The sequence below is a fragment of the Rhyacophila brunnea genome, unplaced genomic scaffold, assembly GCF_057557595.1.
Source record: "Rhyacophila brunnea isolate RB1 unplaced genomic scaffold, BYU_Rbru_1.0 scaffold_17, whole genome shotgun sequence".
Classification (NCBI taxonomy): Eukaryota; Metazoa; Arthropoda; class Insecta; order Trichoptera; family Rhyacophilidae; genus Rhyacophila; species Rhyacophila brunnea.
In genome coordinates this window covers 29398635-29425939 of record NW_028232827.1, presented here as the reverse complement: position 1 = coordinate 29425939, position 27305 = coordinate 29398635, and the positions used below count along the sequence as shown (strand labels likewise).

At 33.8% G+C, this 27305-nt stretch overlaps 2 protein-coding genes across 2 annotated transcripts; one reads left to right on the top strand and one right to left on the bottom strand.

Moving 5' to 3' along the window:
* The first annotated feature begins 194 nt into the window (after window positions 1-194).
* On the top strand, window positions 195-20503 carry Rad17 (Rad17 checkpoint clamp loader component). Its single transcript, XM_085944188.1, has 10 exons — window positions 195-367; window positions 708-839; window positions 1279-1573; window positions 2574-2748; window positions 7391-7519; window positions 9620-9801; window positions 11644-11814; window positions 12705-12904; window positions 15503-15624; window positions 19219-20503. The coding sequence occupies exons 1-10, from the start codon at window positions 341-343 to the stop codon at window positions 19388-19390; spliced, it is 1605 nt and encodes a 534-aa protein (XP_085800314.1). The 5' UTR covers window positions 195-340; the 3' UTR covers window positions 19391-20503.
* Window positions 20429-26764, bottom strand: RnpS1 (RNA-binding protein S1). The gene is made up of 8 exons (XM_085944189.1): window positions 26650-26764; window positions 26366-26473; window positions 25954-26094; window positions 24961-25077; window positions 24289-24551; window positions 23819-23927; window positions 21918-22055; window positions 20429-20733 (listed from the first exon to the last, which is right to left on the bottom strand). Coding segments are annotated over exons 1-8 (918 nt in total). The 5' UTR covers window positions 26652-26764; the 3' UTR covers window positions 20429-20693.
* Between the last annotated feature and the right edge of the window lie 541 nt (window positions 26765-27305).

Genomic DNA, 27305 nt, shown 5'->3' with positions numbered 1-27305 from the left:
AATAATTACTGATAATTTATTAAAATACCACAGTTGTTTTCAACACTGTCGAAAGTATTATTTGCTTCCTACCTACCTATAAAGTGAAGACGTTGTTCCCACGTATTGTTATTAGCCTTATAACTTCGGAAAAGCTAATTTAGTTCTGGCAAGTTTCATCATAGACTAATATAGCTTCATTTTTGACCATAAACAATTTTACAATGTGTCAAATTCAAATCTGAGTGTTTTCTATATCTACTCGTTGCATATTGTTTATTCACGTAAATGCTGAAAATCATTTTTACGAAACCATCACCAAAATCATTTATTCGGTTGATGATTATACATTGTATGTGAAATGGAGGCTGGTAGTAAACCAAAGAAGGTAATAAAATTACCAAAATATTTTTTAACAATCAACTTTACTGTGCTCATCGATTATGATGTTATAATTGAACATGAAAAGTAGATTGCTTGTCTTATAATACACACTTTAATGCTTGATCAGACTTTGTTACGGGACTCAATATTGTTTTTGTGGTTGTGGTCTTCTCAAACCTAAAAACAAACCACAAACTACTTATTTATAATTTAGTTACAGTAGGTTGTTTTAGTAGGTAGGTATCGTCAGTATCTTTACCCAAACTTGACATAATATTATACATACAGCAAATAAAATTGACACATAAATATGAGAGAATGAAAACGATAATTTTACATTATAGGATCACAAATGGTTTGTTCCTGTTTTTAAATTTGGCAATGATGTCAAATCCACAAAAACAATCTTAATTGAAACAAAAAATGAACTGGAAAACAAAAACTACGCTGATTCAGACATGAGCAAAAGATCAATGGTAAATATTTATAAATTTCAATATAATAATAGTGTTTTTACAGAAAAAAGTAATATTTACTGGCTACAATAAGACACGTCATTAGCGAATTACCTAATCGAAACGATCCATATAGCGGCCTCACTACACCAGTCATTCGTTCGCCATATATATGAGAGTTCAAGATGTTTGAATTAAATAGATATGGCCACAAATGTTTCATAAAGTGCCTTCAACTAATAATTGTCCGGTCATTCCAATGAACTATCTGAAGTCAGGTAAGGAAGTCTCAAATGACTAAACTTTTCAGGAGGTTGACCCTGAGACATATATCGGTTTGTATATGCGTCTCATAAATCAAATGAGCTAATCAATCAGAAAGAATTGCCAAATCACACATTTAAGTGACTCATTTCACGTCATATATACAATAAATAATGACAAATTTTCCTTATTTTAGTCAGCATGCAACCAGAGTACGTACAATATTAAAGAAGTCCAGTCAGAAAACTGGATCGAGAAATTCGGTCCAAAAGATGTGTCCGAATTGGCTGTGAACAGCAAAAAAATCCAAGAGCTGCAAGACTGGTTGAACAAAGCACTCGGCGAACGATCAAATTCTGGGTCCATGCTTTTGTTGAGTGGACCATCAGGAAGTGGAAAGACTACGACCGTACAATTGATTGCCGAAAAGATGCAGACAACACTAAGTGAATGGGTTACTCCTATCGACATCGAGTATCTAAGAGATCTAGGTACATTATTATTATATTTGCTTAATTTATGCGTCTTCTTCTTTTGTGTATTGCATCAGGTCAACTCAAGCAAAACTTAACTGTCATACTGTCTGGATTACAGAGTTTCTTAAACCTTTTCAGTCTTCTGCCCCTTTTAGGAGATTATATCGTCTCTGTTCTGGCAGAACACACTAACTGGAGAATACTAGTTTTGAGTAATGTTTGATGAGTTGTTAAAATGTTTGAAATAATGGTCTATCATGTGAGTTTATTAAGTAATCGTAAAAAAGGATGACTTTAAAATGTTTATTTATTAAGAAGGTTTACAGACGGTAAAGTTTGAAATAAGGAACATTTTGGTACTAACTCAATATGGCATTTTTTCGTATTAGTGTTTTCTGCCAGAACAGTGACGATATTTCCTCAGCACACTTTCTCTGTCAGTTGAAAATTGGAGTTTATAAAAAAATTAAATGTGATGTCTGTTCTATTGTGAGCAGAATATTACACCAATTAAAAACAGATACATAGAATAATGACACCGCTGCTAAAGGTCGGGAACTAGAAAGGACGTGCGGAGGACCGTTCCGGCTGGAGGACAGCGGTGGAGGAGGCCAGGGCTCGACTTGAGCTGTAGCGCCATCGAAGAAGAAGAAGAATAATGACACCTGGGTATTAGTGAAAAACCATTTAAATGCAAGTTTGTTCACATTATTATAGCAGCATAATGTTCGAATAATATACAGTATTGGCCATTTAAAAAGACATAAAATGACATACTTCTTTAAGGTAATGTTTGTTATTTATGTGGTTATCGTGACTTCTTAGTCTCATGAGTCTAATTACATAAAATAATGATTCCTACAGGTGAAGGTGAGATGTGTCGATGTGTATCTTTTAGCCTTTTGTCTCCTTCACATATATATTTGTATGTCTGAAAAGCTGATTTAAAGTAGGGCTGTTCGAAGTTCAATGGTATGTTTTTTGTTTTAAAATGAAGTTTATTTATTTATTTTAGGTGCAAATAGTTACTCATTTCAAGAAAAACAAGCAGATAAATTCGCAGATTTTTTGCTGAAAGCCTCATGCTATCCATCATTACTTGGAGATAGCAATGCCCAAAGAATTCTACTCGTTGAAGACTTTCCCAATTGTTTTCTTAGAGACTCTTCCGAATTTTCCAATGTCTTACAGTAAGTTCTATATATTATTTCATTATTGATTTATTGTAGGTATTAACCATAATGGACACTGCATTAGATAATATAAAATCGCAATATTTAAATGGACACATTGGTAGAATTTGCACCTTTTCGAGCCAGATATATATGAGCCAGTGGCGAAGGGTGACTTTTGGGAAGAGGTAAGCTGTAGAGATCAGAGAAAAATAGCACACTTGTAAGGTATACTTACAGGAAATAAGAAGATAATACTTACGATATTAGTACTGATGAATAAAAATATGTGCACACTAATGACAACGCCACACTGAATCGTTGAAATTTCAATAGCTCACCGACGGTATAAAATTGAGCGATGAGTTTAAATTATGTATTTTCATAAACATTCATACACGTAACATACGCCCAAAAATATATCATTGGTGGCTTTGAAAAAAGCCGTTGTTGTCATTTTGCCATTCAAAACACTTCAAGATATTTCAGTAGGTAATTAATATAAAGGCTTACTATATGATCATTTGTACTCTAAGTCAATTCGTCTGTTTTTCTGCAGAAATTTTTTTAAAACATCATCATAAAATGTTTGCCCACGTTTTAATTGAATTAATAATTCTTTTTCAATAGCTATAATTGAAAGATTCGATAATCTAGTTTGATTTTGAGTATTTCGACAATATGTGTGGACACGTTTTAGAGTAGAAAAACTCCTTTCTGCCGTCGCTGTCGTGGTCGGTAGCGTTAAAAATAATTTGACTAGTTTATAAGTCTGTGAGAAAGCTTCCACTAGACATTTTTTGTTTTTAAAATATTCGAACAACTCTCTTAAATTTGAATCTTGAAATTCTGGTAAAGATAAATGACTTTAAGTTCGTTTTTCAATTGACTTGAATCAAAAATACCAGAATAACTGTTTTTCAGGGATTCAAATAGTTTATCTGGAAATTTTCGTTTAAACGATTTAAATAGAGTCGGTTCAAGTAATTCTAAAAAATTTAATTTTTCAAATGAAACAGATCTATCGTTCATTTGCACTAAAATGTTATCGCAAACCTCCTTAAAAATGATTTTAAAATATTGCTCATCATTTAATTCATTTCTGCGACGTTTTTTTGGTGGTTCACAGAGGTTTTTATATTTATTATATAAATTACTAAAACTATTTTGGATGTCGGTCTCTAACCATTTTTTAAATTCGTTAATTTTTTTAATCGAATAAGAAATGTTTACAGTTCTACTTTGAATAATTTTAAATAAAATAGCCGTTCGGGCATAGATTTCGGAGAATATTCCTAAGTAAAAGTTAAATTCAAATTCTTTAAATTTACTATCATAAGCATCTGCAAAGGTTAAAGAATCTTCATCCCATTTAGAAGAATTATTCTGTATTGTCTCGAATGTCGCTATGAAATCAGATCTATTGTCATGTATTACATTAAGTATACGAGAGTGGTAGTGCCACCTGGTCGATGCAACACTTGGAAGACGGCGATCCATTATTTCATTGAGCAATGCACTTCTCTTTGTAGATGTATTAAAAAAACTCAATAATTTATTAATGTGTCCAAAAATTTTTTTACATTCCGCAACATTTTCAACGGATCTAGATAAAACTAAATTTAAAATATGAGCATGGCACGGTACAAATATGGCCATAGAACATTTTTCTCGAACTTTTGATTGAACTCCGTTTAATTCTGAAGACATTACTGCAGCCCCATCATAACTTTGCGCTACCAATTTTTCACTACAATTAAACTTTTCTAATATGGAGAATACATGTGGACTCAAAACAATGGCAGTTCTCTCTGAACTGACGTCTACATAACCTAAAAATCGTTCTTCTACAGAATTATTTGAAACGTATCGCAAAATGGTTGTTAACTGTTCACGGCGACTAATATCTGGTGTTTCATCTATCATTATAGAAACAAAACTAGCTTCTGCAATTTCAGCCTTAATTTCTGAAATAATTACGGATGACATTGACGAAATTAAATCATTCTGAATCTCACCTGATAATCCAGAAAAGGCGCACGAAGATTTTAATGAATTAAAATGTCCTTCAATTACAGAATCGTAAGATGATAAAAATTGAAGAGATTCTATGAAATTTCCACGATTATTTGATGATTCACTTTCATCGTGTGCTCGAAAAGATAATTCTTGTTTACCCAAAAAAATTGTTGTATCTATCAATCTACGCATTATATTAAGGTTTCTGTCGACTTTCTCATTGTGTACTCTAGCAATTGCCTTTTGTTGTTTATCAACGGCAAATTCGATTCTAGTTTTACCAAAAGATTCCAGATTTACGATGGAATGTAAATGTTTTTCTGTAGTCACATGTTTTACCACTGAATTTGTCAAATTATTTAAATCACTTATACCAGAATAATTCCACGCAGAGTTATCTGTGGCAAAAAGCATACATGGCCAACAATATAGTTTATTTAATTGACAACTGCCAGTCAAAAACGAATATTTGTCATATAAATTGTTGTGGAAATGTCTAACATAAGTTTTTTTTGCTGTATGCAAATTTAAATGAATGGTTGATCTTCCAGCTTTGATAATTTCTGATTTTTGGATAAACGTCAAACTTGAAAACGATATTTTTAAAATTTGATCCGTACTACAGCAATGACCAATTTCAGTTGGAAAACTAGACATTTTTACAAATAATTTGTATTTGAAGCACTGACGAATGACTTAGGGTACAAAAAAAGATAATCTATCCACATTCAGAATACAATAAATCACAGAATTGTCTCACAAAATAAAACTATACCACCATGTTTTGAACAACAATCTGACTGAATTAAAACGATATAAATTATGTTTGTCTATGACTGAACTAATCTAAATAATTATATCTGATTGAACCCAATAGACATTATTTTTTTAAATCATCTTATTTATTTATTATTATTTAAAGCGGCAGGCATAGACAATAAACTTTGCAAAAAGAGTTGGAAGCGGTCACTCGAACGCTTCCGAAACGCGATAAAATTTGTAGACTTGCTTGAAGAGATGAATCATAATAAGTATAGAAAACAATTTTCGATTATGAAGTCAATAATCGACAATCGTCATTCAAAGAAAAATAACAGATGTCGCTACTCGCTTGTAATTTTTGGTTTGATTCTAAACTTGGCTAATTTACACAGTCGGGCCAATCTACATTCAAATTCACACAATAGATGACTCTTAATATTTTAAAATATTCTATATTTTAATTTATTGCAATTTGAAATAAATACTTGAAGATATAGTTTTCTTAGAAGGTAGGCTTTAAATAATCGCTTAGTATGGAGCCTTCGCCACTGATATGAGCAGTATCCATTAGATCTGTTATTAGCAAAGATGTGCAATGGCCCGGTGGCGTGTTCGCTTATTAAGTCTTGGGTCAAATCCTGGGTCCGGAAAATTCTCGTAGAAATGTTATGGCAAGCACAAGAGACTAGAAGAAAGTATATTTTTATTGTATAAATGAAAACACAGATAGATTATACAGCGACTACGTAGCCCACATTTAGTCGGACATTATAGTTTACACATTTATCAAGGTTAAACAGTAAGTTTACAAGGTTTTAATTATTACGGCGGCCTAGACATGACAGTGCCTCGACCGCTACAAAGAATTTGTCAATCTGACTAAATAAAAAAAGCTGGTCCGACTTCTGCAAACGGAATAAACAAAAAATCCATAGTCTTCAGAGAAACACCGATGGATTCATATGAAAAAAAGAGAAGGCTATCACGTCTCCAAATTCTCAAAAACGCCCTTCATACGAGTGTTTAAAACTGAAATTATCTGATAGAGGAAGAGGGTAAACTGATATCTTCATTTGGTGACATCAAGTTGTTTTTCAATGTGTGTTTAGACGCAGAACATGGACGTAATGAGTTGAGCAAGTGGCAAAAATGAATTTTTCATAAAAAAATCTGTTTGAAACCATTGGATTGTAGGGCATATGAAAAAAAAATGGCAAAGCTATTAAAGTGGAAATTATTTTGGAACTTGATCCCTCAATTTGTAATTTAGAAAAGCCCGAACCGGAGTGAAACCTAGCAATAGTGTTCGAGTGCCATTCCAACAGTACCACATGTTTTTAAAAACATATGTTATTTTATATCACAGCTTGCGAACATTGTGGGTGCCCACAAAACGTTTTTAAAGTGCCTATATACACTTTAAAAATTGTTTTTGCTTGATACTACATGTTTTTTAAACTTTTAAATGCTTAAAAAATATTACAATATGCCCTTCATGATTTAAAATAAAATTGTATTGCACTCTCCATGGCAAGAATGTTGCCGGCCTGTCTGCTATATCATCTTTCACCACCAATCATTAAAAAAGATAAATGTAATAGTATTTTATATTCAAAATCACACCATAAATGTTTGAAAGACGTTTTGATATTCGTTAGCCGGAGTCCTGAATTTTATTTTGACAGACCTTTAAAAACTAATATATATTTGACTGCTCTAATTTTAAATCAGTGATTGTGTATGTAATCAGTGATGCAACAATGTGGCCACTGATTATTTTAAGTATCAAGGAATTCTTTCTGAAACATGATAGTCTAATTCTAATACTTCCAAAATGGCTAACCATATAATAAATATAATTGTAATTATTTTATTCTAGGAAATATCGCGAGCGAGGAAAATCTCCTTTAATTTTCATTTGCCCCGACACTCGTGATGGTGGTCTCAACATGCTTTGGAATCTGTTTCCTAATGATGTCCAAGAAAAATTCGGTATTACCCATATCAGGTAATAAAATTGTTATATGGTGAAGGTATTAGCATATCTCTGGTTCGTCTCCTATAAAAATAAATTTCTTTATAAACAATACATCATGTCTGTCAAATTGATTTACAAGTGAAGCAATATGATCATTTTACTGAAATACATAAAGGATTTTCATATTTGGTTTTTCGGTTGTCTTCGGGCTCAAGAAATAATATATTGAATTGTACTGTGAGGCGAACGCCAATTTAAGTTTTTGTTAAAAAGGATTCGGATAAGATGATAGAGAACATTACTCAGAGTAAAAAGGGGCTGATAGTTAGTGTGTTAGTTGCGACTAGATCGAATATTGGATGCCGAGACGTTTTTAAATGTAGTCTGTCGTCCTTTTTAATATTGTCAGAATTTCTGTGTATTTCAATGGCCTTCCCTTTTTCCGGCCCAGTATCTTTGCCTCTGAAGTAAAATTTGTGACCTGTGTCCGTGGGTGTTAAATAATCTTTTACAGATGTTCGAACAAGTGTATGCAAGCCAAACTTGCTAGACGAATGGATATGAGAGGGCATATTATAAAACACTATACAATGTCAGCGATTGCTGAACAACCCAAAAACTAAGTACAATATTAAGGCAAAGGATTTTTTTTATTGAATCATGCGCATCTATTCTATACACAAGACTGCTTTCGGCCTTTACGGCAGCTAAATAGGGTAGGGAAGTATCGAATTATTAACACTTATTGTAACAATTACAATAAGTTAGCTATCAGCGGGTCTATTCTATACAAAAGGCGACTATCGACCGCTAACGTGCTAACGTGATAATGTGTTAGTATTTTTTACATACATTTTATATTGAAATATTATAATTGTAATTGTATTGTAATCAGTTAATCAGTCGAAACTGTCTCTCTCGCTCTCTCTCTATCGCTCATGCTCTAAATTTTAGCACAGGCAGGGGGCATGCCGTTAAAATATATAATTTATTGCACCAATTAATACCAGCTAATTATAATTGTTACAATACGTGTTAATAATTTGATACAAACATACCCTAGTTAGCGGTTTTAGCGGAAGAAAGCAGCCTTTTGTATAGAATAGACCCGCTGAACAGTCAAAACTGTCTATCTCGGTCTAAACTTTATCACAGCCAAAAGAGGTCCTGTTAAAACATGGCACGTATTGTAACAATAATTATAACTAAATTATTGTAATTATTACAATAAGTGTTAATAATTCGATACTTTCCTACCCTATTTAGCTGCCGTAGCGGACCGAAAGCAGTCTTGTGTATAGAATAGATGCGATGGTATATTAACACCATTACAAAATTTGTCAATCTGACAGGTACCTATGTATTATTTTTATCATATTTAATTGAATCCTCCAATATTTCAAAATGAGAAGGGCGAATGCCGGGGGGATTTTTTTCATGGGGGGTTTTTTAAACAGGTGGGTAACGAAATTGTTATCAGGTATCACGAATGTATATTGTTTCTCTTATAGGTATTGCTATATTATCTCGATCCATCGGTTTATGTAATCGCAACCCAGATATTCTATTCTACCATATATACCAACAGTTTAAATATTTGGATTCAAAACTAATAAAACATACCTACCTTACATTAACGCTTTCGCTGCTGAATAGATAATGAGATTTTAATTGCCCCCTTTAAAATGCACGTTAATTACATCGATCGGCCGCCTGGTCATTACGCACCGTGTGCGTCTTCCGCGTCCAAAGTATTAAGTTAGAACTGGGTGAGAGAACTTTATTGGTTTAACTATCTTTTTAAGAACCTGTTAAATGAATTGATAATATTTTCACAACTTGCTCTATTGATTTAGACCGAATTGATCTTATGTTTCTATTTTTCATTGTAAATATTAATAAAACTGTAATTACATATAGAGGAGGTACATTTAGTCCTGATACTTATGAGTTTTTGGAAATACACAAGCCTTCAGAAATCCTCGGGTTCAGCAGATCAGTGTCCGGTTTCGTTAATTTTTTTTCAAAGCCTGCTGATCCGACAAAGCCGCAGATTGCCGAATGCTCACACGTTTTCCTTTGCGAGGACTCTAAATGTAGCTCGTCTAGGTACAGTATATTTTTTTTCAGTTTCAACCCTTGTTCAACAACATTAATGAAGACGGCTCTGAAAAGGGTGACCGGAATGATGAGCAAGAAATTCAATTCGCTTTACAGAATTCCAAACCAAGACTGCATAGATTGTATTATTAATTCTTCATTAGGCGACATAAGATCAGCTGTTAATAATTTACACTTCGCCTCTTTAAAAGGTTAATATTATATTAATTATTACCATACAAAATTAAAATGAACTTATTAAAATAGTCTACATCAGCGGTGCCCAACCTGTAGCTGTTGCTCTCGTACCGTTTTAATGTGGCTCGCGGCTCGTGTATTCAGAAATATGGTACTGAATATCCTATTAATAGCAGTTTAAGAAATTCTAAAGTGAAAGAATTGAAAGCCACATTAGTTGCCCAACAATCTATATCCGTAATAATCCGTTATCTAAGTCCATATAGCGTCAATTACATTGAGCTACTTTACGAGCTGTTTGTTGGCGAATTTACAATCTGCCTGTAAAGTCGCCCAGTGTAATCATCGAACAAGCTAACAAGCAGATTGTAAACACTCTACCGAGAAAAGTTGAAAGCCGCTCAACTTTACACGCTACACGCCGGCGTGTGGGCCTACTGCATCTCCGCAGTAGAGCGCAGTAGCAACCTCCCGGTAAAAAAACGAACTACGTTCTGTCAAAATAGTCGCTGGCTTGTGGCTTCTCAGCAAATGGAAAGTTTTGTGCGTCATCATCATAATCGCAGTAGCTGAATCGCCCGCTATTAAATTCGCCAACAAACAGCTCGTAAAGTAGCTCAATGTAATTGACGCTTAACTAAATCAAGTGCTGCTACAACTGCTTCATTTAAGATTGCACATAATACTTGCAATGCACAAAAAACCCTTTGACGATGGCAACATAATTAAAGAAGCAATGCTTGCTGCATCAGAAACATTGTTTCAAGAATTTAAAAATAGAAGGAAATTATTTCAGGTATTGAAGATGTTCAATTATCAAGAAATTCAGTCACTCATAGAATAGAAGCAATGTCTGAAAATATCAAATTACCATTGATATACTACTAGATGAGCAGTTCCCATACAAGTGTCATTTTAAAAATGTACCACAAAAGATATAACGAATATCGTCTTATAATATTTCCTTGTAGGTATAATGCGTTAAGACCGTTAACATGGATTCCTGAATTTCACCCGTATTGCCCTGGCTGTAAAACTAAATTTGCGTTCTTGGAATAGTGAACCTAAGGGTGCTGCAACGCAAAACAGACAGAGCAAGTCGTCATGCGCTGACTATTAGTTAGAGTAAGATGCAAGCTAGACCGGGCTTACTCAGTAAGTTTTAACAAAGGCCGAGTCGCTGAAAATCGGGCGTCATCTTAAGAAGCATATGATTCATCCAGTAGTATATCAATGAAAATTACAGAGAAAAAAAGATTTAGAAAAATTCGTTTTTTTAAGTTATGATGAATCAACAGACATCTGCAAGTAAAGGAAACTTTTCAAATGTTAAACTCCTGCTTTGGATCAACTTACCTTTGTGAAAGTGGCATTTCGACAATGGAATTATTAAAATCGAATCCAGATCCAGATTAACAAAAATGAACATCTGAATGATTGTATGACTCTTGCTACCACCTTATGTACCAGAGTATAATAAACTGGACGAAGACATGCAATGCCAGTCTTCACATTGATTATTAATAAATTTGTTTGTCCTGTATTGTTTTCAATTTGTAGTAGATTAGAAGTAGTAATAAATAGTAGTAGTGTAATATTATTGTGTTTTCTTTTACCTATTGTGCTGATTTTTTAAAAAAATAAAAGGTCATCGTTCTATGTGTGGCTTGCCTAAAATTTTTAAATTCTTAATTTGCTCGAAATAGACTAAGGTTGGGCACCACTGCTCTAGATATTAGTGAAGCTTTAACCCTGTCAGTTGGCCAGATCGCCAATTTATACGCCGAGTAAAATAATTGGAATTCCATTTATCATTGATAATACTGCGTAATAGTAATAAATTGATTTTATTCCAGGCTCTTGTGCAATCAAAATAGAGAAAAAGATCCCTCAGATTATTGATAAAAAAGTTGAGAAGGGAACAAAGCGTCGAAAAAAAGATGACAAAGGAACCAAACTGGTTTCCATCGGGAAAGATGAAACACTCACCATACTTCATGGTGTTGGGAGAGTCCTAAATCCCAAACGTTAGTATATTTTTCTTAATACATATTATTATTGTTTAAGTACCTACAATATTATGTAAAAAAAACAAAGCTATTTCATTTGTAAAATACAGTATGATCTCTCTATATCGTCGCTTAAGAAACAACACCGCGGAAGTCAATTAATAAAAATTTTCAGGGGAAACAAAAAACGTCTCAAAAAATTGAAAATTGATACCTTTTGACTTATTTTTTTTGTGTTTAGTTAAAAGAAACATTTTTTTAACTAAACACAAAAAAAAAATAAGTTAAAAGGTATCAATTTTCAATTTTTTGAGACGTTTTTTGTTTCCCCTGAAAATTTTTATTAATTGACTTCCGCGGTGTTGTTTCTTAAGCGACGATATATTGTCTGACATTTTATAGCACTGTATGTAGTGTGAAAGAACGGAAGTGGGGGTCACGGACATAGAAAAGTATGTGAAATAACGTTGGGATTGGAGTACTATAAACATAACACATATGCGTGAAGTTCGATAGTTTTGACAGAAAATATGATGTAGTTAATGCGACACCGAGCGAGACAAGATGCAATAGGCTTCATGTAAGAGCAGTCGGAAATAATAATGGTAGCAATAATTAGATTTACCCTATGTAATTCGTGCGCAGTAGAAGAAATCGCAATCTGCGCAATTTCAAGGTTAAGTTGTTCCAATATAAAATTTAATGTACTTGAAATGGCAAGGGGGATTTATTGACATGCCAGGCACTATAATAATAGTCATGTTGTAACTTGCAAATTTCACACAAAAATTGTCATTTAGTAATGATATGTCAAATGCCTAATAATAATTTAGTAATGGTCATTCAATAAAATTGATTTGGCACCAAAGAGAAATCATGTAATGAATGTACTACTTAAATGTTTTCAGTGATAGATGATTTGGATTCAATTGGCAATAAAAAGTTCACTCATTCACCAGAAAGTATTGTGGATCATTTTCTGATGCAGCCAGTTTCTTTTGTGGGATATATCCACGAGAATTATCTGCCGCACTTCTCCGATATTCATCATGTGGAAAGAGCAACCGATGCGCTGAGCGACGCCGATTGTTTCATGAATGAATGGAGGGTACTGTATATGTTTAAATCTACTTAGGTAAAAAGTGTGATTTATTGAATTGTGATCCTCATTAATTGAGAAAGATTTTCATCAACTTTCAGATAAATTAGATCAGTTGGGCCAAGTCAATTTACTTGTTTATCTACTATTATCATAAATTCGTTAACTCTTGGCTTATAATCACTTTCACTAATTTATTTATGAAACAGTAGTAATATTGATATGTCGAATAAACATGTTTCGTAGCTATGTACTTAATATTGAACGAATATTGCAAGAAATTAAGAAAATTAACTTCAAAGTTAAATATTATGCGATTGAATATTTAATTCCACATATTTTGTATGTCACTGCTTTCAACATTTTATAATGTAGGTGTAAGGTTTTGTTTAGGTATTATTTTTCAAGAAAAAACTTTATTTTTCTTTTTTTTAATGTTTCCAGTGTTTGAAGAAGGACAATACATTCAATTTATGGACGTTGCTATGCAAATAGTGACAACATTTTATAAGTACACAATGTCCATGGGATATAATCCCAACGTTAGGAATAAGATACTTCATACGAAGTTTGTAAAATTAATGAAATAAGTTAAACCTTCTTAATTAACTATTAATTTATTTTACAATGCGGAAATTATTTAGCAGAATAAAAATGGTAGTTTTCTGTTGGTTGAAAGGTAGACAGTCGTGTAGCTAAGTGGAGCGTTTATGTGCTTTCACAGAGTGGATGTTATATTATCATACTTTTTACGAGGAGTGGTTGTTATCCAACCCATTGCATAAAAATCGTTAAAAAAGCATCATTTATCCAGATTCTACCGCTAGCCCAGTGGTCGGCAAACTCATTAGTCAAGAGAGCCAAATATCAACATTACAAAGATTGCAATTTCTTTGAAGAGCCAAATTTCTTAATTTTAAACTATAGATGTAAGGAAACTGATTATTAACTTAATAAACTTTAAATAAAATTTTAAGTCTTAATTAAACTACACTGAAAAAAACTTGATGTCTTACTTAATAATGATATTATTTATTGATGAAAATTAAATTGTAAGTAAGATATCCTTAAAATTAAATCAATAAAGTATATAAAAGTCAATAGAAATATAAATTACATCAATTCTCCTCAAATTAACAATTGCCTTCCATCTCCTTGAAAAGTTTGGGTAAGTAGGGTAATTTTAGGCACGATTCCAGGTTTTCATCAATAAGACGACTTTTCAATCTTGATAAGGTTCATGCTTGCAAAAGATTGTTCGCATGAATATGTAGAACCGGAAAGGGAAAGAACAGCAAACGCTAGTTTTTTCAATTGATCATATTATGAGTCAGGAATACTATTCCAGGTGTTAAAAATCATCATGTCTTCCTTCTCCAGGTCTTTCAAAGTAGACTACTTGCGCTATGAACCATATTCATATTTGTTTTTCTCCAATGTGTCCATATCAGCACAGAGACATTGAAATTTAGAGCTCCATAATTATTCGTTTTTAAATCCAGCAATTGCATTTCAAAATTGCCAATGTCAACATTAAAGGGAGAAAAAAATAATTCTGTTACCGTAGCATTAAGAGATTTTTTTTAACAAAGACTATCGTCGCTTTGCTGTTTCTAAATTCATGTCAGAATTATTTTCGTAGCGATGTTTCAGCAGGCTTTGGAAGTGAATCGAAGATTCTCTTTCGAAATCTTAAGCAAAAAGGGATAATTTGTTTTCGAATGAAATACCTTCTTCTAATATCGAAAAAAATGTGTTTCCTCCCCATACAGTTTACGATTAAGCTGATTTAGATGAGACGTAACGTCTCCCATGAAATAAAATTTTTGGATCAACTGATTGTCCGTTACCTATTTCTGGATAGTGAACACTCTTCTGAAGGAGAAATGCTTTAATTTCTGTTAATAAGGATGCGAAACGTTTTAAAATGTTTCCTTTTGATAACCAACGTACCCTGTTATGCAGCAGAAGATCTGCGTACTAAACTAACTAAAAAAAAAATTGGCGATGATTAAGAACTAACTGTGCAATTTTTTTTTGGAAATGTCTGCGCACAAAGCGCTTTTTGACGAATGATGCAATGTGCTTGTTTTTTTCTTTCAAAATAGAAACAAACCCTTTTCCTACACCAGTCATACTTTTCGCCCTATCTGTTGAAATTGGCACAATTTTATCGAGTGGAATATAATGTTTTTCCATGCACTCAATTACAGCATTTGCAATATCCTCTCCACGTATTTGACCTTTGAGTGGCAATAATCCTAAAAGTTCTTTTTTATTACCTACTTGTAGATGAAATAAATCGTAAAAATTTGTCCTGTATCATTTATGTCACAAAACTCGTCAACTACTATTAATAAAGCTGGAACCAATTTAAGATATTCGATTTGCTGGTTGGTTATATTCGAAGACATTTTGACTGTTTTATCTTTCACTGTTTTAGTCCGTACGTGGTCATTTGTGGTAGAGCCACACTCAAGGGGCCAAAGAGCCACGTGTGGCTCGCGAGCCGTGGTTTGCCGACCACTGCGCTAGCCCATCGTGGCTCCTATGATACACTATGCTTGTATATTGGCAATAAAACTAATAAATTTTCCCTTTTTGCAGGAAAAAGATGGTAAAAACTATGGGTTAACTGTGGCAGTTAGTGGATTGATGCTGTCTAACAAATCACCTGTCTCTTCTTGGCATCCATTGAAAGGTCCAAAAAATATGACAATTGTATATCCGTAAGTTTCCTTTTACTCTAAATATATATTCGAACGTACAGTCAAACTGCGATTTATTCACAAACCTTTGAAATAGAAATTCATTTTTTTCATGACTGGAATTGATCATTTTTAACGAATGGGAGGATGTTAGAAAATGTGACGTAATTTAGACAGAGTGGGTCAAAGATTTCATGATGAAGAGTGGCAATGGGGCCCGACGGGGACGTCATTTATGGACAACTCCTTGATAGAAGTCCGATGAGATACATGTTATTACCTTTCAGAACGAGATTCGAAACCTTTTAGTTCTCAATTTTGTTTTTATCATAATTTCACTGCCATAATTGTTTACAATACTTCCATCAAGCCTATTGCATCTCTTTCTCTCAATTACTCAAGACGCAGTCTTGTTTCGTGTCAAAACTATCGAATGTCACACTTGTCTGGCAACGTCTGTTCTACAAAATAATTTTGGAAGAAACTCTTTTGAGCCACTTTAGCAGTCCTCCGCAACCGGTGTGCCGTGAGACAATGCTAAGTATGCCGCGGCGCATTGCTCCCAAAAGAAATACAAAGAATTGTGTACATTATACAATACTTACTTAGTAAGAATGAAAATATATTGACGTGCTCTGATAAAGTAGGTGTTGAGACAAGAATCTCTACAAATGTACCAAAGGACCTATCAGACCACCATTGAAAACCAACAATTAATTTTGGATCCGTCTCAAAAACATTTAACGGCCCACGTGCTCGTCGTAGGTCAAAATTGAGTTTTTATTGTATTTTCAAACCATGATCCTGGACACTCCTTAAACGTTGTAGATAATCTATTTATATAATTTTGAAGCCTTATTATCCTTTATAGTTATTTTAAACATTTGATGACTGCATAAAGTATTTTTGTTACATAAAATAGTATTCTTTTAAACCTCTCGCTCTAATGTTTTAGAATATAGTCATATTTCGGTACATAACTGTGCAGTGGTGTTAAGATTTTTACATTTATTAATTTTTAGACGCATTTATAAAACCATTAGTATAATTTATTACGAGATAATTTTTGTAAAATATTCACGATAAAAAATTATATTGATAATCTCTGTGATCCCAAATTTGACAAGAATTAGGCATTTTATTTTTCAAAAAATCGGCAAGATTAAAACATTTGAAGATGATTCTAAAGATACTTATTATAAGCTATGTCTTTGACCATTCAAGTGTGATAAACATCTTATGAATAATGATTGCTTTATAATAATTATTGACCTAAGAATAAGGTAGTGTTTCTTTGAAATACGCCATTTCTTTTGTCATTCCCCAGTGGTTAAGCTACAACATACGGCCGTAGCCATAAATTGACAAACTATAATTGAAGTAGGGAGTAAAATGATATTGACGCGCATGTTTGAACATGTACCGTTTAAAAAAAAAAATAAAAAAAAATTCGGTTAGGTACATGTTCAAGCACGCGCGTTAACATAATTTTACTCCCTACTTTAATTATAGTTTGTCAATTTATGGCTACGGCCGTATGTTGTAGCTTAACCACTGGGGAATGCCAAAAGAAATGGCGTATTTCAAAAAAACACTACCGTATTCTTAGGTCAATAATTATTATGAAGCAATCATTATTCATAAGATGTTTATCACACTTGAATGGTCAAAGACATAGCTTATAATAAGTATCTTTAGAATCATCTTCAAATGTGTTAATCTTGCCGATTTTTTGAATAATAAAATGCCTAATTCTTGTCAAATTTGGGATCACAGTGGCTTAAGCGTTGGACTATAAAGCCGTGGGTCCCAGGTTCGAATCCTGGGTCTGGCAAGTACACATATTGTTTTTCAATTTGTGTGTGTCAGGGTATGGACCTACTAGGTTGAGCAAGTGGCTGACATCCATTTCTCGTAAAAAACAAAATCTGTCAACACAAACCTCTACTCTGTGGAGGCCCATATGATCCAATTAGGATCGGACATGGTCGAAAGAAAGAGATTATCAATATAATTTTTTATCGTGAATATTTTACAAAAATTATCTCGTAATAAATTATACTAATGGTTTTATAAATGCGTCTAAAAATTAATAAATGTAAAAAATCTTAACACCACTGCACAGTTATGTACCGAAATATGACTATATTCTAAAACATTAGAGCGAGAGGTTTAAAAGAATACTATTTTATGTAACAAAAATACTTTATGCAGTCATCAAATGTTTAAAATAACTATAAAGGATAATAAGGCTTCAAAATTATATAAATAGATTATCTACAACGTTTAAGGAGTGTCCAGGATCATGGTTTGAAAATACAATAAAAACTCAATTTTGACCTTCAACGAGCATGTCCCCCCTTAACTTTGCTGCTTTACTTTCATACAATCAATATGACTGGATTCGAAACTCTTTTGCAACCAATGCTGAAAATTCTATAGAAGCTTCTTTCTCTACAAATTTGAGAGGAATTGGTTGGATTGAGAAACGTCGGGACGCTAAAACTGACCTTCGCCAATGTTTCATTGGCTATTTTCTGGATTTCGATTAATAAAGAATATCTTTGGATTTCTGACAAGGCTACCGCAGTTCAGCTCCCATTTCCTACGACATAATATCTAGGTGAGCAAAGTTTTTCAACTCAAGTTATAATTAAAAATAATAAGCAGTCTTACTTGAAGGGTCTTGACCGAGAACTTCGGGTTGCTCTTTCAAATATCAAGTCAAAATATATAAAACTTATACGTTTATTGAAACAAACTCAGTTTTCACATTAATTAGTTATTATGTTGATAATATTTTACCAATACATGGAAATATGTAGGTACATTTTTAGTTCTTCGTCGTGTGTTATGTTGTTTGTATATTTAATTAGTTATCAAGTAAAAAAACATAAATTAATGTAATTTTGGGGCATGGCCACCACAAGGGGGGAGCTGACAGGGTTCTAGCCTGTGGGCCCAGGCTCTAGGGGGGCCGGTGTGGCAGGTCAACCATATAAGTGAGATAAGCACAAATTACAAATTTGTATTAATAGTAAAAAAAGTCTTTACTACGCTGGTATTATTATTTTAAAACATGCGATTGTAGGATACAATTTATTATTATTATATCAATACTCGACAAATAATAAAATTATTCTTAACCCAACAACTATCCATAATTCAAGTGGATGTATTAATAAATACAAAAAATCGCTAAACATTCAATTAATACCATTAATTTTACCGTGAACACCATTTGAAAAACGCTGTTTCAGAGTATCACACTTTCGGTGTGTGGGGTCCATGTTTTGGTGTATAAATTGTTTTACGTGTGGTGTGCCGTGGAATACTGAGAAGGCCTTTGGTATGCCGTGGGTGAGAAAAGGTTGCGTAGCACTGCACTTTAGTACCCACATTGGCCTAGTTGGTAGAGCAGCCATCTCTATATAAATACAATTCTGAGGGTCATGGGTTCAATGTGTGTTTGTTTCAGTGAGGTAGTTGAATAACTACTTATACATAATCTTTTCTTGTAATATATTTGTCCATATTTCTTCACTTCGTATTGAATGTGGTAATTCACTTGTATTCTGGACAAGCTGATAACATATTACATGTTTTCTTTTTCAGAACAACGAGAGAAGTCCCATTATTGAATAGTGATAATCTCATCCAGGGTAAAATTCTAGCTACCGACTTCAAAACATATTGTCATATAATATCATCAGCCGAAACATCCGCCTTCGATATTGGGTGTTTTGATGATGAAGATGATATGTTTTCTATCGATGATGTGAGTTGAAGAAATCTCTATTAAGTATAGTAATACCCCAAAGTTATGTCACATGTATTGTTGTTTCAATCGTAGAACCCACTTAGTGCCATTGCGTAAATAACTGAGAGCATTAAATTAACTGTTCAATTTTCCAAATAATTCTATATCACCAAGTATACATAGTAACAAATAAAGATTATGTATTTTTATTAATTAGTGAGTCAGATTTTATAAAACTATCATGAATGCCACCAAGTAAACGCTGGATCACTTGAAAAGATTATCGAGGGTTATTTAAAGATTATAAATATCTCTTGGTCAAAATTTAATACGTATTAAATTGATCTATTTTTCGGATGAACTACGACTCTTAAGTTGTGATTATATTGAGATGCACGTCGCGTATTGTCACGCCGACAAATTTAGTCCATGGTTTCGTCATTTCGTAGAATATTTTGAACGATCACCACCTCTGTAAATTCAATGATGGACAGTTTCTGTGTGTGTACGTTAAAATTACTTACGATATTATATCCATAGATAATATTTTGAATAGAAAACCCAATCTGCAGACCATAGAAAATAGACAACATTCTTATAGAAAATACATAGTGCCAACAAAAACTAAAAACAAAAAACACGCGATTTTGACATGAGTCGTAAATGAGTAGGCATGTAGAAAATGATAAAAAACATTCATTGAGCAGTGCAGTACAATGTGAGGTGACCACATTTTTGTTTTAGTGATTTCGGCAGATTTTGTTAATTGACAATGTTCATTTAAAGGTTCAAAATGCGCTACGGGATGGGAGCATCAGTCTGATAACATTTTAAACACGACATTACACACTTTTTTTCCCGTAACGGCAGCTTACTGTGACATCATGTGATGGTACGCGACATGCACCTCAATATATTTTGCGCTTTAAAAGTCGACTGTCTCTGAAAATGTAATAAATGGTACTCAGTGAGTTTCAGTTTTGAAATGACAATATTATAGTTTGAAATTCAACATGATCGTGGGTGAAGTAAACCAGAATAGTGTAAAAATAAATAACTCATGTGTTATAATTAAGAATTTTTATTTGAAATAAAGGTCACAGTTTTTTTTACACATTCATATTAAACACTTCAAGATTGCCTGTATATTTTTACCAAAACCCATGGTAGGTATTCATGTGCAAAATCCATAAATCGATAAGTTTTTTTTATTTTCTTTCTTACATAAACACTTCATCTTAAAATCTAATTAAAATAGTCCTCGGAAATCGTCATTGTACAACTTTGTCGTATGGCGTTTGAGAAATATTGTCTATCGTTGTTTACTTGTCTATGAGGAAGTTGCTACGTTGGGATTGGGTTTCTTGGGTCTGAGAACAGAAACGACATTTATATTATTTCATTACAAATTTTATTACAAAAAAATAGAACTTACATAAGTAGCGATTAGAAAAGTGAGAAAATATACATACATAAATGATTTTTTTTAAAAATTAAGTACTTTTAAGGGACATTATAGAACATTGATATTAAACATAAAATACTGCTAACAATTTTTATGGTAAATTCACTAGCCATAATAAAAGAGGTTAAATACATTTTTACTTTGACAGTTATGAATTAATGAGATTATCAGCAATGTGATGAGATGCTATGAATTCACTAAAGCTAATTAATAATAATCATTAGCTGACATATTAACAAAATTACATTATTTTAATCATATTTTACAGCCACATTCACACCACATTTAAATACAGACAGTGCTAAGCCAGAAAAGCATTAGGGACATTATGGTGAAAATTTAGATCTAATGTTAAGATTCAACCAAACAACGAGTAAAAAAATAGTCAGAATATATTAAATTACGGTGGCAGCATTACTTTCAGAGAAAATTACAAATCATTTATAATGGAACAACTTAACCTTGAAATTGTGCAGATTGCGATTTATTCTTCTTTATTGTTACCATCATTATTTCTGACTGCTCTTACATGAAGCCTATTGCATCGTTTTCTCTCGCTCGTTGTCGCTCTAATCATGTCATATTTTCTGTCAAAGCTATCGAACTTCACGCTTATGTGGTATGTTTATAACCTACCAGAATAAAAAAAAAAATACTTTATAGACCGGAAAGGATTAAGAATCTTTCGTCCCAAAATTGGCCAGCAAGAGCTGTTCCACGACTAAGTTACAATTTTTGCCAATTAATGAAAAATATATGACAAAATAAATAAAATCCTTCTTTCCAATAATTGTTGTATCAGTGTATGGCCTAAGTGGACTGCGTTCGGCGGGGCATGAGCGGCGTGCGCAACTCAAATGTATCTGTAGTAGACTTAAGCTTCTCTTACTACCACACAAAGTCAAAATATGACATCAATTTACAGTGCTAATTAGAAAGGAATGTATGAAATTCATAACTTGGTGAATTCCGTAAAAAAATATAATAGATTGGTCTGATGGCACAATTTGAATTGCCAACAAAAACATGCAGTCGACAGCGCAAGGCATCTAGTGGCATGTGGCGGAATGGAGGGGTTTGGTGATCTACCTGGTGCTGGAGGATGAGGATCTGGAGTGTCGGCGTCGGGGTCGCTGCGGGCTGCGAGAGCGCATGGGTCTCCTGCGAGGGGGGGACCTTCGCCGCATACCGCCACCTCCCATGGGACTGCGACGATTCCTCATATATCTACAATATGAAAATATTTATTAAGAATATGGGATTCCAATAAGACAGGTCCACACCGATTGGAATGATCATGGTGTTTATGCTATATCTTAAAAGACATGTATTGATACAGATAACGCCACGATATCGCGGAACGGAATCCCTTTCAACGCGATTGGCATGTTAAAATGCCATAGACTTTATCCCGTATTTTCGACCAAACTAGAAAGAGACACTTGTGGATATATACTTTAAAAGTTAGTTCAAACCTTTAGTTAGATATATCAGGTAACAAATCATAAAAATTTCCAGTAAAATACAAGTATATTTTTGAAAAAAATTCTCAATATTCAGTTGTTTGAATCGGGCGCTATTGAATGGACGAGCGTACTCGATGCCTCGCCAGGGTTATCAAAAATAAACATTGTTTTGCGGTTTTATCACACGCCTGGCAAGTTTGTGTTTATTTATTTTAAAATCTTTACTGTTGCTTCTCAATTAAAAATAATATTTCATCGACACACAGCTAGCTCTCCAGTAAATATAGGATGTCTTTGTTCATCTTCCATATTTTATATTTACATTTATTTTTGTGTGTAATAATTTATAGTTTATATGTGCCACGAAGTGCCATGTTTACACGGTCGATTTTTGCTCGACTGGCCCTATGTACAATGAGAAGCCGACGGCGCCCCATAAATTATATAGTATTTTAGCCATAGGTAATTATGTTTATTGATTCATTCTCTAAAACATTCTAATCTTAAGTGTCGACTATAGAAGTGATGACGAAATTAGTTTATGGCGACAAAAATAAATATATTATGAATTGACGCAGTAATAAAATTTGAGTTTACGACTTACGAATGTTATCTTTGAACAAAATGTCGATGACTATGATTTTTTAGTGATAAATCTGTCATAGCAGCTAGCACTCAGCATGTACAGTAAAAACAAAACAATGACTCGGTTAGTGGATTGTATGCGTACGAATACGCGCTCATCGGCTGCCAGGTATTTAGTACGGCTACCCATCCGCACGCACACCATCGACCAACCGAATTATTGTTTTGCTTTTACTGTACTCAGCCCTGTGTATTACAATTACAAATGCGGAGATGCACTTGCTTGTGTGTGCCCTGCATGTGAACACTGGACATTCGCCATATTGACCGCGCTGTCATAGCTTTGATATTTTTTAGCGAGAATGTCACGAATATAGTTTATTTATTGGTGTATTTGAAATCGATCTATTTTAGCTATAGTGACTGTTTTAACAGATCAGTTGACTGAAAATAAAAATGGCTCGCGTTGATAGGGTTAAGGGCCATAATGAATAGAATGTTAATGTTATATAAAGCTAAATAATTATGAACCCTATGCAAAGCACCATGGCCCCCACAAGGGGGGGGTTGACAGCAGTAGGTAGGCTGTTATGATTCCAAATGAATAGTGCACACTAAACTTAATCAGTCATACTTATTTGTTTTCATTGAACTAAGAATACAATTTGCAGATGGTGCTGGTTAGTTTTTAAATTCTAATTAAACCCTGCCAACCAAACCATAATAGTTTAGCTATGTTCGATCCTAAGAATCATATGAATATCAACAGGTTTTTGTATTTACGAGAAATGGATATTAACCATTTGCTCAAATTATTAGGTCCATACTCTGGTCCAAACTACATGTGAATTTGCCAGACCCGGGACCCACAACATTATGAGCCGACATGGTAACATCGTGGGATCATCATCTTATAATTTAGTACATTGATAATCTTACCTTGGAGGTGATCGTCTTCGCATCGGTCTTTGCAATCTCGGCGATAACCTCCTCGGCCGTGATTGTATCAACACGGGAGCTGCTGTTATCTCTTGCCCATCAATCTGACCTGAAAATCAAGCCGATCAATAGCCATAAAATGTGTATTTATTTGGGCAAGTGATTTTACAGAGAAAGAGCCTCTATTGAAATTGTGATGTAATTGGGTACCAATAATTTATTTATTTTCAACAAAAATTCATCAGTTTTAAAGTTAACCAACTTTTTAATTACCTTGTGACTGCTTTTTGTAGGAAAGAATTTGAATTTTTGAGTTACGCAGTAGTTTCAGTTGATCCTCTAAATTGGTATATTTATTTAAACACGAGATTATTTTCTGCAAAATTTAATGCACAATGAATGGCACAAGGCTGCATACCCCAGGTTCCCCACCCTGTCATGGGCGATATCAAATATTACAATGATCTCACCTCCATCCATATGCTTCATGGCATTCTCGGCCTCATCGGGGTTGCTGAATTCGACATAAGCGAACCCTTTCCCGTATAAGTGGGTTCTGTCAGTCGGCAACTCGATGACCTTAACCACGCCGTAATGGGAGAAGATCTCCATGACGTGATCCTTGGTGACATTGCGGGTCAGTCTGCCGATGTGAATGCGCAGGGGACGTGGGGGAGGCGAACGCTCGCGACGCTTTGGACGGCTCGATCCTGCGCCTCGGGGAGATGGAGATCTAAGGATGTAAGACAAAGATGTAGAACGAAAACCTCCTTTTATGGAAGATGGAGGGTTCATGAATTGAAGCAGACTTTTCCAGTGGCATAACAAAATAATTGTGCAATTTTGTATTATAGCATAGACCATGGTGAAAAGGTTTTATTATACTTAATACATTCTAATTTGAAGTTAAACTTGACATTTTGCAATGGAAACCCATAAAATACCGAGATGGCGGACCAACTTTTAAATTTCTATAATTATTATCAGATTACTTTTGGCAGACAATATATTGCATGAATATTCAATATATCTTCGAAACGAGCAACATTGTAGGATATGCGCGCTCAGAAAACATTTATCACATCCAAAAACGAGGAAAGCATTCAGAGTGATATGAAAAGACATGGATATAATAAGCTCACCTGGAGCGTCCTTTGACTTTCGGTTTATCGCTTGAACCAGATGGTACAGACTTCTTCTTGTCCGAAGAACGGTCTCGCTCCTTACGATCCTTGGTAGGGCTCTTGCTTTCGATGGCTCTGATTAATAAAACAATTTAATTTATTGACATGTTTAAAGTATGTGATTTTATTCTTTGGGCCACATGCATGGATGTTGTCGATAAGTTAAGACAACTGTCGATAGGTACCCTCGACTTAGTTACATGACACTCAAGATGATATCGTCACTTTTTATAATCAAACGTGCTACCATGTTTAAAATCCCATTTTTTAATTAATTATATTTTTAAATGGACATACAATGGCAACAATATAAAAACTGCGCAATATAAATTGAATATTTATATGTGGTTTAATTGAATAAATGCTCACACCACGGCTGAGTAATACTTGCATTCTGAGAATAATATTTTTAATGGCAACACTACGTTAAACACGTTCACGCATCGTTGATTTGACTTACAAATATTACACATCGACAACTGATATTTAGAAATGTATTAAATTCGTTTGTATTGATAATAATCAGTACTCAATACAATTTTGCTTTTGCGCAAACGTAACTGCATACTTGTGCATGTTTTCACTTCCACATGGCACAAGTATAGATGAATGGAGTCAGATTACGCTTGAAGAATGTCAATAAAAAACAGCGACTAGTTCAGACTTCCGCAAGTCTTTTCTATACACATTCAAATATCTGCAAAACTATGCAAGTGCAGTAGTGTACACAGCATAGAAATTCAAACATTCTCATGTCGTCAGGGACTTGCGCCAGATACAAATGGCAAATGACAGAACGGAATGGAAGAAAATGAGGCCTATATCCAGGAAAGCATGGAGATATGCCGATAAGGACACTGTTAACTTGTTTATCAGGTGATACTTTTATTTGTAAACGAGCTGTCGAAATACAATTCCGGAAGGATTTAAATATCAATTGACGAAACATACTTGCGTTTGGGACGTTGGCGATCACCCCCGCTGCTACTACTTGAAGAGCTCGACGAGGAGGACGAGCTTCTGGATGAAGACCCTCCCGAGCTGCTTGAACTCGAGCGGGAGGATGAACGAGATGAACTGCTATCGGAAGAACTGAAAGTATCATTAGTTTAATCGTATAATTGGTGATTTATTGAGGCTCTTCCCCCGATGTGTATTTAAAAGAATCATATTGTAGTAACAGTATTATAACGAGAATCCGCACTGCATTTAAGACAACATAAATCAGTCGATGACTAGGTAGGTACTCAATATAAATATTTCAAAGGAATTGAGATGTAGTCTGTTAATACTATGATGAGACTCAATAATCCAACATAATAGCAATAAAATGATAGAGAAAAAACAAAACAACAATGAATACCTTCCACTGGTGTCACTGCTGCTAGATCCAGATTCGTTCTTCTTTTTCTTTTCTTTGGATTTTTTCTTGTCTTTTTCTTTCTCTGCGGCCGGTGATCGATTCCTAGCCCTGGAAACATTGGGAATCAATAATAATAACGTAGTATTTAGTTTAAATATAATAACAAAACGATATAATTAAATAATGTTCTGAGATAACCTATACCAATCGCAATCGATGCCGAATTAAAACCAACATTACTACGGAAATACTTCATACAAAGTAAAATCAAAAGAAATCCTTACATTTTATATTTTCACGTGTACAGTTTTATAAGTATACCAGCAGTAGATTTGGCAATATAATATGTAAAAATAACTAAAAATTAAACCGCTTGTCAACGCCGCGAGAAACCATTCCAAATTTTGAACATAGACAATATATTTTAATACATTAAAGGTAGTCAAAAACCTCTTTCATATATTATACAAATAAACATTCATAATTATTTTGAGGTGTTTTACCTAATAATCATCTCGTAATAAGTATTGTCAATACAAGTTTTGAAACTGTTATAAAAGAAAAAAAAAGGTATTAACGATGCATACAACATACGGACTGTTCCAGTGATTTAGTCGAGTAGCGAGTGATTTGGTAAAAAAACGTGTCTGAACAGACAAATTTAGTCGTGTAATTTAGTAAAATGGTCAGTCCAGCCGATCCATTTTATTCTATTATTTCGGTTGAGTAGCAACCCCCACCAATTCTCACTATATACTAAACAAGCCACGAAACAAGTATGCACAGGCGAGTTCATTAGTCGCCAACTTTACTGCTGTAGGAATAGCACAGCGTTGGAACGAAGATACTACTCGAAATAATATAACTTATAATTATTATACCTACTTCAATGCGAAAAACCGTCGCGAACTTGTGTTGATAGATCCGTAGATAAATGGCA

Coding starts and splice junctions, on each gene's coding strand:
- Rad17 (XM_085944188.1), top strand. CDS start 341: ATGGAGGCTGGTAGTAAACCAAAGAAG. Junction 840..1,278: donor ACATGAGCAAAAGATCAATG/GTAAATATTTAT, acceptor TCCTTATTTTAG/TCAGCATGCAACCAGAGTAC. Junction 9,802..11,643: donor ACACTTCGCCTCTTTAAAAG/GTTAATATTATA, acceptor ATTTTATTCCAG/GCTCTTGTGCAATCAAAATA.
- RnpS1 (XM_085944189.1), bottom strand. Junction 25,078..25,953: donor CGCCAACGTCCCAAACGCAA/GTATGTTTCGTC, acceptor TTTATTAATCAG/AGCCATCGAAAGCAAGAGCC. Junction 23,928..24,288: donor CATGAAGCATATGGATGGAG/GTGAGATCATTG, acceptor CTTGATTTTCAG/GTCAGATTGATGGGCAAGAG.